Source organism: Haemaphysalis longicornis, unplaced genomic scaffold (genome assembly GCF_048455015.1).
Source record: "Haemaphysalis longicornis isolate Haplotype H1 unplaced genomic scaffold, Haemaphysalis longicornis Haplotype H1 scaffold_5, whole genome shotgun sequence".
In the NCBI taxonomy this organism is placed as follows: Eukaryota; Metazoa; Arthropoda; class Arachnida; order Ixodida; family Ixodidae; genus Haemaphysalis; species Haemaphysalis longicornis.
The window spans coordinates 24,931,458-24,948,312 of record NW_027526385.1 but is presented as its reverse complement, the minus strand read 5'-3'; the positions used below and the strand labels follow the sequence as shown (position 1 = coordinate 24,948,312).

General features: G+C 48.1%; 1 protein-coding gene across 1 annotated transcript; it reads left to right on the top strand.

The window, feature by feature from the left end:
- Positions 1 to 1,736: 1,736 nt before the first annotated feature.
- LOC144139614 (uncharacterized) lies at positions 1,737 to 15,428 on the top strand. The gene is made up of 2 exons (XM_077671911.1): positions 1,737 to 2,021; positions 14,273 to 15,428. The coding sequence occupies exons 1-2, from the start codon at positions 1,737 to 1,739 to the stop codon at positions 15,197 to 15,199; spliced, it is 1,212 nt and encodes a 403-aa protein (XP_077528037.1). The 3' UTR covers positions 15,200 to 15,428.
- The last annotated feature ends 1,427 nt before the right edge of the window (positions 15,429 to 16,855 follow it).

Below are 16,855 nucleotides of genomic sequence, written 5' to 3'. Positions count from 1 at the left end.
CATTTGTTCACGGTGAACTGAAATCGCCGTGATGGTCGTAAAGTTTGCGTACAGCTTCGCTACTTTCAGGTCTTACGCATTAGTCTGAGCTTCCTTCATTATCTTGGTGATTTTACTCACCTCGTCTGATTGTTAATTAGCACGACACGTCTGTCTACGATGGTAATCATAACTGTCAGGAGTGAAAGACCGAGCTACTCTATAATGGGCCTTCGCATTTTTTTCTTGCCTTGGAGCGCTCCCGCGAACGTACTGTTCCACGTCGCGGCGACCGACATGAGCAACGACGGTGTCGACAGTATTAAATTATGCCTCTTTTTTATATTTTACGAACGACGCACTTCTCAGCGGACCATGGCAGTCTACGGCGGAAACCGAAACTGACGTGCTCTAAAGGCCAGTATGCAGCTGCGGCGCTGGCGCTATCTGGTTTAGGTGGACCTAACTGTTCACTTAAATTACAGCCTCGACCACGTGGCTTTTCCGAATTAAGGTATGCCTTCCCTCCGCTTTTTTTGGCGAATCCTCATGTGTTACGAATTGTGCATGATCGGTTGTGTTGCAGCAGTTTTGCTGTTTCTGTACCCTGCAGTGGCGAAATCTGCAAGCCAGAGTAAACTTTCTATCCAAGTTGTGGCCATTAAAGCAGGCAAAGAAAAAGTTGAAGGGTGTGCGCAAAATTCCTAATATCCCGCTTTCTGCGTAACGTTGCATCGGGAAGCACTCTTCGTAAGCGGGCTAACGCTCCTAGAAAACGACCAATGGAAAGTAAATTTTTCCGTCATTTTATTTCTGTATATTGTCGATGAGATTTCAAAATTTCGCTAACCGTAGTCACACTAATGCAGTTGGTTTTGTTTCCACCAGCAGAAAAAAACATGATAATTAATAACAAAACTGTGAGCCTAAAATTATTTCTGGATACAAAGAACGAGAGTTTTCTTATTGTGCTGCTGGATACGAGTGGCGTGGTATAATATTCATCTCTGTAACACAAAAAAGAGCATTTGAACTAATCTGCCCCGGCGGATCAGCGGTCTCTTCAGGTGAAGATTCGACGTTCAGCCGTTATTTGAGCCATGAAATAGCAAAACTTCGGTGAGGGTATTGCTCTCGAACCATTCCACAGATAACATGAATCATTATGGGTGATAAGCTACATGGGCATGGTTCATACTGCATTGATTTTGCTGCCGCTCTTGTCTATCTTTCTTCACAGTCACCTCAACGGGCCCGCACACCAGAAAATAAAAACCCGCTGCCAGTCGCTTGCCCCGAAGGCACGCTTCCCGAATGCACAACGTTGACGGAATAATAGACAGATTGCGGAAATCCTTTTGCCACATATTGATGTTAGTTAACCCGGTGATACAAACACGCTTGATAATATAATGGCTTCTGTATTACCACTACGTTGCTGTGTTTTGGTACTAAAATCGACAAGAAGGTTCCCGAATTGCTGTAGTGGCGTTCTTTATTCACTGCCCTCATGATGAACAAAAACCATTTGGTTCATACGATTGCTCATACCCTTCGCGTATGAATCGCTGTTATCTAGCAGGGGCGCTGTCTGCGCACCGTACCGCTATCGAAGCGTATCGTGTCGTTTATCTAGAAGCGGAAACAAACCGCGTCGGCTGCAGAGCTCGAAAGACAACTGCTTTCCGTCGTACTCCCTCTGGCTTGCAAGTAGGGGTGTAACAGCCTGTGCCCTTTGTGTCATCAGGCCTTTGAACATGGCTCGTTCCCGACAGGAGTTCGCACTCGCCGGATATACCGAAGACCTTGAAAAGAAGCCCGTGAAATTCGTGGAGCCCATTCCTGCGGCCAGAATCTGCAGTGCTTGTAGCAACGTTCCCAGACTGACCTATTATCTCCTGTGTGGGCACACCTTATGTGAACCGTGCTACGAGAGCTGCGCTACCACTTCGGAGTGTGCCTGTCCTCTGGACGGTGATGTTTGTGACACAGGCGAGGTCACCAGCAAGGACTATCCAGCTGAGAACCTGCTGAGACGAAAGGTAAGTACGCGCGTGGGACGTATTTACGGCCGATCGTTCGGAGGTAGGCGTGTGTAATTTACAATGCGGAATAACTCTTTTCATTAGCATTTGCGCGTGTGTTTGGTGGTGTCAAAACGAGCGCACTGACGATTCTGTGCAGCCTGGGGCCTACTACTTGTCGCTCTTTCTCATTATTGAATTCATACTTCCTTCGAACGTGTGCGGAAGGCAGCGAAAGGATAAGGAAGTTACACAGGGCAATGGAATATTTTGCGGACTCGTCTTCCAGCCGTTCAAAAACGCCGAACGGCACGAATGACGTATATTTTGCTTTTCAGTAAATGTACTGTACACTGGCCTTTCGTCTCCCGCCTATTAGAAATTACCCCTGGAAATTCCATGTTGCCTATGGCAGTCGCCGGCATGTCAGGTGCTCGCACTGAACGACATCACGGCAGCGAGAAAATTTGATGCTGAGGGCCTTTGTACGTAGAAGCGACTTCGAGTTTTATTTGAAGTCACCTATTCGGCTGTCGAGATTAACGCAAACCAGAAATCTCGCCAGCTGCTGTTACCGAAAGGCCGACGGCCGCATTCGCCGCTTCCGCAGCTGGTTTGCGCCTGACCACGTGATTCGCCGCGCGCATGCTTGTTCGGCCGTAAAAAAGGACTAAGTGAAGCAATCTTCTCTGGGCGCACAGCGGGAGCTGAGAGAGAGACTAAATACATTTATTGTTTCCTCGCGAAGAGTTTTTAAGGGTGGCCTCCTGATTCCAGGAGTCCATTGGCATGGGCCGCGTCTTTTTCCCTCTCGACCAACTTGCGCTGGAAGTCGAGGGAACAGCTGGCCAAGGCGTTATCCCAAAACTCATAAGTGCGGAAGGGATTGGGCGGGTCAAGTGGGCTTCGTGTACAGCCGCCGACCATATGAGAGTGTCCCGGGTTCCCCACAGAAGCGGCACAAACGGGGATACACGTAATAAGGGTAGCGTCCTGGGCACGTTGGTACTCCATTGTTAAATAAAATGATTGCGCTAAAAAGGGGGACACGGACGGAGTGAGGACAGACACACACCGGACGCAGTAAGGACAGACACACACCGGGTGTGTCTGTCCTTGCTCCGTCCGTGTCCCCCTTTTTAGCGCAATCGTTTTATTTAACAAGGGGATACACGGTGGGGGCTATGTAGTGGTATCTGCTCGGGCGGGGGTAAGTATTAGTTTGCAGGGCGCGAAGTATTTTGTCATGGCCCTTGGGTAGTTGTTTGTGCGGTGGAGCGTACTTTTGTCGCTGTAGCCGATAGTGCGCGGTAATCTCATGATACGAGACTAGAGGAAGCGGACAGATCTTCGTCTTCAGGTGCTCGGCCGGTCAATTCTCGAGCTCTGAGATGGGCTATCTCGTTTCCTGAAGCTCCAATATGTGCAGGCACCCAGATAATCTTGACGGGTCTCGCTAGTGGCGCTTTGAGCCGTCGTCAGCCAGGTGCGTCCGACCACGCCACGGATATCGCCCGGCGAGCCGTTTGGCTCGGAAAACACCTGAAGCGGTACCACAACCGTTGACAAAGGCAGGATTTGTACGAATAGTATAGTAATTAGAGAAAATCAAACGTTCACCAAGTAAATCATGACTTAACTAGGCCAAGCCAAGTTTTCGCTTTGCCTACCTAAGGTTAGCTGAGCTGAGGCGCAGCCATTTTTTGCAATTTGTTTCCGCCCACAAAAACCAACCCCTGCAATAAAGGTCGGCTCATTACTTACTCAATTATGCCGGTTCTGTATTACTTCTTCACATTCAGAAAGGAGATGTCAGGACCGTAATTTAGGCACAAAAAAAAATTTCGACCATTGGCGCAGAGTGACATACGCTTCGTCCATGTCTTACGGCTCTGTGGTGCCAGTAGCCCACCAGGTTACAAAAGCAAGCCAAAAAAGGGTCTGCACAAAAAAGAAGGCGGCGCAGCTTGCGCTAGTGGCGAAAGGCTGTAGAAACAGCACAGCAGGCGGCCCCTATCGCTTGGCCGGAGACCCGACTGTTGCACCTCACATGGTGGATATCCGAACTTGCCGCTGAAAGTTCTCCTTGGCATGCCCGGACTTAACCTCGTGTGATGTGCCTAATTTTTTTTAATTTTATTTTTCATTCATCAAGGAAGCGTGGTAATGTGTACTTTTAGTGTGAGCACTTCTTGTTTTTGGCAGTGTGTGGGGCTGCCATACAATATGAGTAGGCTTTTCAAGTATAGGGTGTGCAGTGTGTGCGGCTGCATAATGTTCGCAGGCCGTCTTCTCTGCACTGTACGGGACTCATAGTATGTGCGCTGGTCATCTTTACTTTTGCAGTGTGTGGGGCTACCTTACTGTGTCTGTTTTATTTGTGCTGATTCTGTTTCAGTTTTTTCATTGGTGCTTCACATGTTCGCCATTACCCCTGCTGCCCGCGATGTGGCTAGGTGTGGAGAGTTTGGATTTGTGCTGGGTGTCAGTTTTTTTTTTTGCCTTATCTACAAAATTGTTTTTTTAAGTGCGAATGCACTTCTTAAGCGACCCTGAATCACGCGTCCACCGCCGTCCGTCCATCCGCACCACATACCCACTTAGGGCGATTGGCCAAGAAGAGTTTTTAAGTGCGAAAGCGACCCCACCACATACCCGCTTAGGGCGATTGGCCAAGAAGAGTTCCTTCGCATCACCCGTGCATTCGCACTTCCCCATGCTCCCCTTCGGGGAAATGCGGGTGAATTTTTTCTGGAGAAATTCCTTTGGACGTTCGCTGCTCTTTATTTATTTTAACTGGCTGTTAACCTCCCATGGCTTGGCTGAAGGGAGTTTTGTTCCCCAATTTTTTCCTTTTTTTATCTTTCCCCGCACTGCACCTTGAGTAATCTTGGTGACGGTGTTGGCGACACCGCGGACCCCGAGCCCCCATACTCCTGCTGTAATCTACCGTGGCTACGAGTTGTAAGGTGAAGGGCAGAAACCACAAACGGTGGACGTCGGAGCCCAGGTCAAGCTCCGGCGGATGGGCTCCCTGTCTGTTTACCAGGCAGGGAGCTCCGGGACCTCTTTGACCATCAGGGTATAGTCAAAGAAGAAATACCCCATATCCCCGGCTTCTATACTATGATATATGGCATTTTCTGACCCCCCCCCCCCCAAACGTGATCGGCCCCCGAAAAGGGGCCGCACCGAAGTTACTTTTCCTCCTTTGCAATCAATCTCTCTCCCAAAGCCAGATAATTTCTCGCGGTTTTTGATCATTGAATCTCTTGACAAGACAAAGCAGAGCACTTCCCAGTCTGTTTCTAGTCTCCAAGTTTCTTGAAAGCCTTATCGGAAAGTCGTACAAGGCTAAGAAACTCACAACGGGAGAAGTTTTGATAGAAGTAGAAAACAAACAACAATCCTCTAACCTCCTCAAGCAAACGCGCATGGTAGATGTTGACATCAACATCACGCCCCATCGCAGCCTCAATAGCTGCCAGGGCGTGATCTCTGATCGGGATCTAATGAATGAGACTGAAGCAGATCTGCTCGAGGGCCTCCGAGATCAGGGCGTGACAGCAGTGAGGCGAATCACCATACGCCGAAATGATGAAATAATTCCAACCAAGCACACAATCTTGACACTTGACCGCTCAAAACTTCCTGAGTCGGTCAACACAGGTTTCTTGAGATGTCCAATCCGACCCTACGTGCCGAAGCCATGCCGCTGTTTCAAGTGTCAGCGGTTTGGGCACGGCACAACCTCTTGTCGTGGTAAATTGACATGCGCAAAATGTGCAGCACAGGATCATCTAACTGACAATTGTAAATCCGAGAACTTCACCTGTGCGAACTGCCAGGGACCGCACGCTGCCTATTCTGGGAGCTGTGAAAAGTTCAAACAGGAAAAACAGATGATTGCCTTGAAAGTCAACGAAAACCTCCCCTTCCCAGAGGCGCGAAAGAGGTTCGCCTCTTTCCCCCTGGGGAGGTACGCCGACGCAGCTCGGCGGGGGGCGGAGCGGCGTCTTGTTTCGGCGGGGTCCAAGTACCGAGAGTCGGACCTGGTCCCGTCCCGCCTTCTGCCCCCCCCCCCCCCCCCCCCCCTCCCGGGTTGCCTCTTGCAGCCCAACCCGCCTCCCCACCGCTCGCTGAGCCAACAGCGGCTGTCGTGGAATCCGCGTCCGGTGGGGATGCTGCTGCACCAACCGTTTCCTCCTCTCCACCGGCCCGACGCACACGCGAGGGCCCGGAGGAGATGGAGACGGAGAAAACTGCAGCAATTCCAACATCCGCCGCAACGCCTGTGCCACCCGGGGCGCTCCTGACGCCCTCGGCGGTCACGGCTCAAACGAAGGGCACAAGAGAGGGTGCCACGTCTGGGGGGTCCGGTAAGCTGGGCACCCCTTGCCTTCAGATGACGACATGGACGCCAAGCCCTTCCGACTTTCATCGCAGCGAAAGGAACGGGCGCCGGCGTCCAAGTCAGTAGACAAGTCGAAAAACCCCTCCCAAGAGTCCAAGCCCCTGACACATAAACACACATATTCCAGTTGCTCTAAACTTACATAATGGGAAGAGAAAACATCACCCAGTGAAACTGCAGAGGCCTCATAAAAAATCTTGATGATATCTATGAAATATTTTATTGCAAACAGCCAAGTGTGATGTGCCTCCAAAAAACGCATTTAAATTCGAAACACAAAAATTTCTTAAAGAATAACATTATATTTAGGAAGGACATTGGTGGTGGTGGTACTTCCTCAGGTGGTGTGGCCATCATTGCCCGGAAATTCTTGGCGTGCCACACTGTCCAACTACAGACCATTCTTGAAGCTGTTGCCATCCGAACGATAATCTTCAATAGACTTATAACACTATGTTCTGTGTACATCCATCCTGACGTCCAGCTCTCCACCTCAGATTTTGAGGGTCTGGTTGATCAGTTACCCGCACCATACATTCTCATAGGTGACCGGAATGCACATAACTCTCTTTGGGGCTCTGCTCGCACAGATGCCAGAGGACGCCTCATTGAGAAATTATTAACATTGTCGGGAGCATGTCTTTTTAACCAGAAACAGCCTACATACTATAATATTGGACACAAGACTTATTCACACCTAGACTTGGCAATTGGGTCCGCAGTACTTTTTCCTTGTCTTGAGTGGGGCGTGGGCACGGACCCATACGGTAGTGACCACTTCTCCACTTCACTAACATATATAGGTAAAGGCCCGAGCAGTCCATCTTCCCAGAACAGGTTTATTGAAGCAAGAGCAAACTGGAATACATTTACAGATTCATCTAAACTACACCACACATCCATAGGACACCTACAAGTTGAAGAAGCTACCCAAGTGCTCACGGCGCACAGCCTCGACGCCGCCGAAAGGTCCATTCCCCACGCCTCTGGTGCCCCGCGCAACCAGCGGAGGCCGTGGTGGAATGAGGACTGTAGGACGGTGCGAAAAGCCGAGAACAAGGTGTGGGGTATCCTACGTCGGTACCCCACGTCGGGTAACCTCATTTTGTTCAAACGGGCCAAGGCGTTAGGAAAACGTGTGCGCCGTGAGGCAAAACGAGAGAGTTGGAGTTCCTTCATAACATCAATAATCTCCTACACAGACACACGGAAAGTATGGACAAGAACACGCAAACTCAAAGGAAAACAAACACACAGCCTGCCTCTGGCCAGCAGAACAGGGGACACACTCAAAGACCAGACTGACGCACTCGCACACCACTTCCAACACGTGTTCAGTTCAGCACACTACACAAACACTTTCATGAAACACAAACAAACGGCCGAAAAGAAGCCTATATTAGATAATAATAGATGAACATCTTGTTATAATTCAAGGTTTTCACTGCATGAGCTGAGGGCTGCTTTGAGCACGTGCAAACCCTCAGCTCCAGGCCCAGACAACATCACATATACAATGATACAACACCTACACGCAGACACACTTGAAGCACTTCTAAATCTATATAATAAAATATGGCTTTCGGCGCACATCCCACATTCTTGGAGGGAGGCCATAGTAGTGGGTTTCTTGAAAGAGGGAAAGGACCCGTCGTCCCCCTCAAGTCACCGTCCTATAGCCTTGACGAGCTGCTGGTGCAAGCTTCTCGAGAAGATGATAAATCGCAGGCTCGTGTACTTCCTTGAGTACAACGGTCTTCTCGAAACCTGCCAGGTAGGCTTGAGGGCGGGGCGATTCACGAATGATCAACTCGTAGCTCTTGAATCATATATTAAGGACGCCTTTGTGCATAAACAGTATTGCGTAACTATGTCTTTCGACCTCGAGAAGGCTTACGACACCGCTTGGCGCTATGGGATCCTTAGTGACCTCAAGTCATTCGGTGTCTCGGGTAACATGTTAAAAACCCTTGTTAGTTAGCTGTCGGAAAGACCATTTCGAGTACGAGTTGGTTGTGCACTCTTAAAGGTTTACGTGCAAGAAAATGGCGTACCGCAAAGTGGCGTGTTGAGCTGTACCCTCTTCATAGTTAAGATGAACTCCCTTGGAAAGGCACTGCCACCTACAATCTCTTATTGCATGTATGTAGATTCCGTGCAGATATCTTTTAAATCATGTAATATGTCAATATGCGAACGTCAAGTCCAGCTCGGCGTCAAAAAACTTGCCGGCTGGGCAGACAATAATGGTTTTAAATTGAATCCTGTAAAAAGCTCTCCCGTTGTGTTCTCCACGAAGCGCGGGGTCCATATGGACCCAGACATTACTCTTAAAGGCGTGTCTCTTCCTGTGAACAAGGAGCACACGTTTTTAGGTGTAGTCTTTGACCACAAACTCACATTCATCCCACATATAAAAAACTTAAGCATAAATGTATGAAAACAATTAATATCCTTAAGGTACTCTCCCACCAATCCTATGGGGCTGACAAAGGACTCCTACTACGGCTCTATACTGCTTTGGTTGGTTCTCGTTTAGACTATGGCAATGTGGTATATGGGTCGGCGACTAAAACAGCATTGCGAATGCTTGACCCAGTGCTGCACTTGGGGCTACGGCTTGCGTCGGGTGCTTTTCGCACTAGCCCTGTCGAGAGTCTGTATGTCGAGTGTAATAAGTGGAGCCTTGAGAACCAACGGACGTACATAGACTTACTTTATGCTTTTAAGATTTGATCGCTGAATCAACGTCATTTTTATCCTGTCTTTAACAACACATCCACATCTGTGCTGTTTGTAAATCGCCCATCCGTTCGTCTGCCCTTTTCACTTCGATTGAGAGAGCGAGCCTCGGGTCTCAGCGCTTCGTTTTTAGATGTGTACAGGTCACCATTTTTAAACATTTTACCGCCTTGGCAAGTTCGCCCTGTGTCCTGTGACCTTTCTTTTATAAAACTTGACAAAAATCGCGTACCGCGAGCTACAATACTGCAGCACTTTCTGTCTCTGCAGTTTAAATACCCATTTGCAGAATTCTACAGTGACGCTTCTAAAACCTCCACTATGGTCTCCTGCGCTGCTCATGGTCCGAATTTCAATGCAGCCAGAACCATGAACGTGCACACAATTTTTTGAGCAGAAGCGTATGGAATTTTTATGATTGTACGACACATACTTGAAAATCAAATTCCAAAGTCTGTCATCTACACAGATTACTTGAGTGTTGTTCGCGCACTGTCATCCCATAAGCCCCCCAAAAACCACATACTTAATCTTGTATTCAGCACCATCATGTCTGTGTATGCGCAAAAGCATCAGCTGCTCCTCTGCTGGGTCCCAGGACACGCTGGGATGGCTGGGAACGAGTTGGCAGACGAGAGGGCCGCTGCTGCTGCACTCAGGAACACTGTAAACATTACAACAATACCCTATACAGACGTCAAGCCACACATAAGACAACACTTGCGCAGAACATGGCAAACACACTGGAATGAACAGACAGACAACAAACTACATGTAATAAAGCCACACTTGGGACTGTACACATCTGACTGACACAACAGACACATAGAAGTTCCCTTGGGTAGGTTGCGGGTAGGGCACACCCGTGCAACGCACTCGTATCTGCTGACGGGGTCTTCTAGACCCCAGTGCAGCAGGTGCGGAGAGGCCATATCCGTAGTGCACATACTAATCATATGCAAGGCACTTCACACAACACGGCACAAACACTTCATAGAACTCTACAGACAACATATTCCCCTACATCCATCATTGTTTCTAGGTGACGATGCCATGGTTTCGGTGAAACGTGTGTTTGAGTATTTGTCAGGCGTCAAGTTTTTTAAACCTCGTTTCCTATCACCCATTAACAAATCTGGCGGTATACACCAGCCATCACCATTATCTTTAATTGATTTTACTATGTTCGGTTTACACGTTTTTATACCTACCCTTGTGTGGTAATCACTTCTCTTCATGAAATAACCTCTTCTCAGGCACTCTTTGTCCTCGTTGGCCTTGCGCCATTAAACACTAACCATATTCATCATCATCAATTTTTTTCTTTGTTTTTTCTTACGGGGAACACAGAATTAATGAAGGAATGAAGGCTAGGATCTCTTCAAGATGTCCGCAGGATTTCACATCTGCCAACGTTTACCGCGTTTGCATCCTGGAACCCGCGGCCACCGGATTCGCTAACTCGGCGTCTGTAGCGCGAGCTGTTCTGGCGAGAAGTGAGGAGAAGGGAGTGAGCTGCCGACGAGAAGTGAGTTAAAGTTTTATTACACAAGCAGGGCCCAGGAGCCGGAATGGGTCGGAACCTGGTGTAGAAGAGGTGATGTTCACTTGAAGATCCTGGACAGGAATGAACAGTTGCTGAACGCACAAATAAGTGGTGGTCGAGCTCGGCTACACTAACTTTGAGTAGCCACTCACGAGACCAAAGCGCCTAGGGGTGGGGGTCGCTCAGGGTTTGGGTGCGGAAGGAGGTGTCTCGTTTGTATTGGTTAGGGCGTTCAACAGAGTGGAGCGGAAGGATTGGTGATCAAATCACGAACAAATAAGGTGGGTCAGATTTGCTAGTGTCGCTGTGTCACAGTAGGGCGGAGTACCGCCTGCCAGGTGATGCCATTTGGGTGTGATGTGGGGAGGGGTCAATGCGGCGTTCGAGCGATATTTGTTAATAAAAACTTCGGCAGGGCGAGCTAGTGATGGGGCGTTATGCAGGGAACATACAGGAGTGGCAGCAGCAAGGCGGTTGTGCCTAGCCTACCGAGCGTTCTTGACCTAGATCACGCGAGTTATGACGCCCTGAACGCTGGCCAGAGTGTCCTTGAAGGTTGAGGGGTGCCGGCGCGTGCGAAGATTTCATAGCTAGGCGACGCCTGTCTAATGTGCCGAATGTTTTCATTTTCCTCAACAATGTTGACCAATATAAACAGTGCCACCAGATTAGAAATGTAGAAACACTATGCCTGTATAAACATCTCTTTCAAGAATTCTTTTAACTTCTGGTTGGGCGGCTGAAAAGCGGGACAGACAGACAGACAGACAGACAGACAGACAGACAGACAGACAGACAGACAGACAGACACAACAGACAGACAGACACAACAGACAGACAGAAGGACAGACAGACAAAGACAGACAGACAAACAGGTCAAAATTTTGGCGTTTAGACACTAAGTTCCCTCAAACTTTCTTTTCCCAAATTTGATCTAGATAAGTTGTTTATGCTCTAAAAATCCCCATGGTGAAGTTCTGAGCCCGACACCTCCCCCCCTCCCCCCCCCCCCCCCCCCCCCTGCGCAATAACAACAAGCGTTCAAAGTCGCTCGAGCAGACGACGTTTGCACCTGGCGGAAAGTCGCCGAAAAAAGCTTCGAGGGGCCTGTGGCGGAAGAGAAGGACCTGTCCCGTGTAGCTCACGCTTCTCCGGCGAATGTCAAAACGCACTGCCGTGCGCACGGACACGTGCGCTGGGGCCTTCTCTGCTTTGCTGCCGCTCTGTACCGCCGTCTGCATCCATGGATTAACACTAACAGCATAGGTAGCAACACTGGCATTTTTTTTTTCAATGCAACAAAGGAGATTATAATTAAGGCCTAAAGTTGAGCTCATTAGTGCTGACCTGAAACCATAATACCCGCGATGAAAGACACGGACAAAGAAAGAAGCTGACAGTACGATTAGAAGCCAACAAACCATACGCGCACTTACGATGCTTGATAAGTTAGCAACGCTTTGTCTACATGAAAATAATATTTTCCTCATAAAAGTAGCGCTAAACCTGCACATGTCTGTATATTTATCATTCTAATGCCATCTGTCAAAGAAGAAATATGTTTTTTAAATCTTTCATCACTTGCACTTCTGCTGCCAATACAGTGGAACCCCGTTCATACGTTTTTCACCGGATCGAGAATAAAAGACGTAAAAACCCGGAAAACGCAAGCAGTGAGGAAACCTTCAAAAATGAACGAAAACAGCGTAGCTTTGACTTGCAACCTTGTATTTCTACAACTTTGGATTTCGAACCTTAGAAAACATCGAGAATGTAGGATTGCCGCTTTTTGCGATCGCTGGAAAACAGCACGCGTGGCAGTGCAGGGTCTCTAGCGATGTATACTCTCTTCAGCGTTGGCATCTTGTCTACTGCGTTTAGTAAGTCAGCTTTTCCCGAAGGAAAAGCGCTTCCCGTTTTCGTCACGTTACCAAGGCACGACTAAGTTCGTGGTTGCAAGCTGACCGGTGTTCTCAAATCTTGAAGCGCACGATGACGGCGAGAGCGCGTGCCATTCTTGCGACAGTGCTTTAGGCAAACACGCTCTTTCAGCATTCCCAAGTGAAACATACATTGTAAGCACAGAGTTTCACACTTATATACTAGAGCGAAATCTGGTGCCACTGTGTAGGGGAGCCGCGCTTCGGCGAGCGTTCCGTCATGTACCGGTCAGGCACGTTCAACTTGTCCTTGACATGGCTCATCAACACGCCTAAAAGTTGGCTGTGGCTCCAAAAAGCAAGAATATTACTGTACCAGGTTCATCAAATTTGTTTTGTTATTATAAACTTGAAGCTCCAGAAAGATTAATTGGTCAATGATTATGTAGAAGCTTCATGCACGATAACAAGAAAAAAATGTTGCCCTTTTTTGTCAATTTTGGCATAGAGAAAAAAAGAAAGCCATATGGCTAGCTAAGCCAAGGAGGCGAGGAGCGTCGCTAGCGGCAATGGCGCCGCCAACGGCGGCCCGCGACTGCAGCGACAAATTTTCCTCTAGTATATATTAGTATGAAACTCTATGATTGTAAGCGCAGTCATCATGGTGATAGTACAGAGAAACTTAAGGCCATCTAGCGGTGACGAATCGCATCCGCGTGCGGCTTCATGCAGTCAGTTCCGTAGCCAAGCCTAGCCAAGGCTCGTCAAACGTCAAAATGGCGGTCCACCCGTGTTGCACGGGCGGCTTCGTAGTGTGAGATTACGACAGATGATCCGGGAACGTACTCTGAACCACGACGTAACAGTGAGGATTTTAATAAATGGGACTCTATGTGAGCGACACTGGGACTCGACAAAAACAACGTCGCAACCGGCAAAACGCAGCACTGACGAACGTCAGAGCGGTGTTCTACTGTATTTACTGCCGCTGTGCTGACCCAGCTTCACCTCCACCCCTTAAACATCTCCAAAAGCTGGGAGATCTGACATGAGTTGTTCTACGCGCCGGTCTAAACATTTCTCCTACTTTTGTTTCCGTCGCTAAGTAAACGAAAGCCAACCTTGCGCATGGTAACACATTTATCCGCAAAAAAAGATCTGCCGTTGTCTTCGCAAAGCGCGAAAGCTAACGGAATAGCTGCTCTTCTAAAAGGTAAAATACATTATTTTTTCAAGTGCGAAAAAAAGTATTTACTCTTCCGGAGTGTCACACTTCGTTTACCTGAAAGTAAAATGTTATCAACTGCATACGTCCCTGCTGAAAGTACCAAACGACAGTAACGTTTGACGTTTCAGTGCCTCATGTAGCCTTGTAACCATGCATGGGGTCCCCAAACGATTTTACAATTCGATCCTCGATTTCCTTTGGTCCTGCAGGAAATAAAGTTTATCTCTCCCTCTCTCTTTCTCTCTGTCACCAGCCGTTTGCGTCACCCGCGTGCCTGTTTGAAACACAGCGCTTTCCAGTTCGCACTCTTTTTATATGTATTATCAGATGGCACTATCTTTCGCGAACATTTGAGTGCACTTGACCTTTAAGTAGGCCAAGGAACACTATCGTCTTTAAAACTCACAAGGCGTCGTTTTCAGCATTCTGCACTGCGTCTTTTTTCTGTCATTCCCGTAGGTGCACTGCTGGAATGAAGCCAACGGCTGCCCTGTAACCCTTCCAGCTTCGCAGATCGCCCAGCACGTTCGCCAAGAGTGCGAGTACCATGTGACCCGCTGCCCCAAGTGCTTGGCGGCGGTGCTGTGTCGTGACGTGTGTGCCCACCTGAAGTCCCGATGTACAGCGCTTAAAACGCATGGTACGCTTGAAGCACAGCAATTTGCAGACGGCAATGAAAACACGCAGTTCTTAGCATTTGAAAGAGAGGTAAAGCAGAGTGTAGTCGAGCTAGATGCTAAGCTTGCCCAAGTGTACTTGGAGAGTAGCTCGCAGAGCGAGAAACTTGTTGAGCTTTCCCACAAGGTTAATCAGTTGAACGAAACACTAACAAAACAGTTTGGACCAGCCTTAGATCGCAATGCAGCTGAAATAAAAGCTCTGTACGCTGAAAAAAGCGAGTCCTTGAGGACCGCCATAACCTCAGCATTGACATTGGTTCCAAATGACACAAAAACGCATCAGCGCGTAATAACGGGGTATGCAGCGCTGAAAGAAAAGGCATTTAAAGATGATTGGTCTTGGAGTATGAGCAACCAAGTATACCTACGGCGCTACCTAATGTCTTGGGGTCTTTGTTTCGAGAAAGAGGGGGATAGCGTGCATCTTCAGTTGTGCGTCCAACTGCACGAGGGCAAAGAGGACGACTTTTTTGACTGGCCAGCTACAAACGAATTCAAGCTCAGCATCATTCACCCCGAGACGCGACAAGAACGGCTGCTTCGCGGAAGTCCGTCGGAGGCTCCCAATAAGCACTTTTCTAGACCTATAAAAACCAGTAATCCACCCGTACGTTTTCGGAACACTGGTGTTGAGTCATGCAGCGTTGAACGTGATGGTTACGTTAGGGAAGATCAGCTGCTGGTAAGGTTCGAGGTGCTCCCATGATGGTTGTAAATATGTTCCATTCCTTATAAATTCTTGCTCAGAGAGAGGAATTGCGTGATACATTAAAACTTTAGGAACAATAACTCGTTTAAAACGACAGTATTCTAAGCATACGTTTGCACAAATAGTTCGCTACAAACTTCCAGCTGTGTAAATAATATACCGTAAAAAGAGGAAACATGCTTTCGTGAACAGACATGGTTCTGCTGACGTAGTGAAAATAAAATTTGTAAAAAAGCTTCGTTCTCGCCGGTCTGACTTTTTTTTCGCCAGAAAGCTGGAAAGTCGACGATTCGAGCAAAAAATAAATACGTGAACTAAGTGGGTTACGGCGTTGTGTGCCTTAAGAATGGCCTCAAATTTCAAGGATTTGTACTGGCCATCAAATCAGGAACAGATTCTAGTCTCCAGAGCGAGGCTGTTGGTGGGGACAGGAACTGGACTTCCATGAACTACTGGTGAACGGAAAAATCCAGTCTATACAGTGTGTTGCGACGATAACTGGAACACTTTAAAAATTTTTCCTGAGCGATCGGCCGCTCTGTTCGCGCTCAAACTTCACACAAAGGTCGCATTTTGTGGTCTATTTTGTTTGACACCGGGAACAACAACGGTAGTTACCTGTTTATTCTGAAAATAAATAAAAACGATTTTCGCCTATGGGAAAATGGCGGCGATTTGGACGTGCGAGCCCGAAAACCGGGTTTTCTGATCGTCTGTTAGCTCATTTCTAGGTGCATTTTCTGATCGTCTGCTGCACCATTTGGCTCCGTACGTGAATCCCAAACATGCGTTTCACTCTGCAGGTGGTTCCGTCGTTCCAACATCAACTTGCGCTGGCTCGCACGTCCAAATCAGCGGCCATTTTCCCATAGGCGAAAATCGTTTTTATTTATTTTCAGAATAAACAGGTAAGTACCGTTGTTGTTCCCGGTGTCAAACAAAACAGACCACAAAATGCGACCTTTGTGTGAAGTTTGAGCGCGAACAGAGCGGCGGATCGCTCAGGAAAAATTTTTAAAGTGTTCCAGTTATCGCCGCAACACCCTGTATGTGCGTTTATTTCTCATCGCAATGCTCCCACTACTTCCAAAAGATGACTGCGTGTTAACGTCTATGTGTAATTTGCAGTTGGAAAACAGCGGCTGGCTAAAGAGAATTACTGCATGTATTCACGCATCCAGACGTGCGCGTGTTTCTTATTTTCAGGCAAACAGCTATCATTTAATCGGGCGTGCAGTACTCGACCAGACGACAAAAAAATGCCCCCCCCCCCCCCCAAAAAAAAAAAAAAAAACCACCATATTTGTTATGCCGACATATTTACCGAAAAGGAGGAAGTGCGGCGATCAACGATAACCTCGGTGGACAGTGGTGGCGGGCTGCGACACCGCTTTGCGGTTCTCACTCTTCGTAGCGTAGTGAGCTGCAGTAGTGCCGTGGAGCACTTCCAAGATACGGCTCCTTCACGGCACCTCGCTCTTTTACCAAGGAAACAATTAGTGGGACACAAAGGGACGGGAACGCGTTGTACGGGAGTTCTACGGTTGCCTGTGAGAAGTAAACCGTACATTGTGCAGCGGTTCTTTTCAAACGTAAAATAGGACTGATGGGCAAGGATAACTGTGCTTCGCTAGGAGGCAATGCTACTAATCC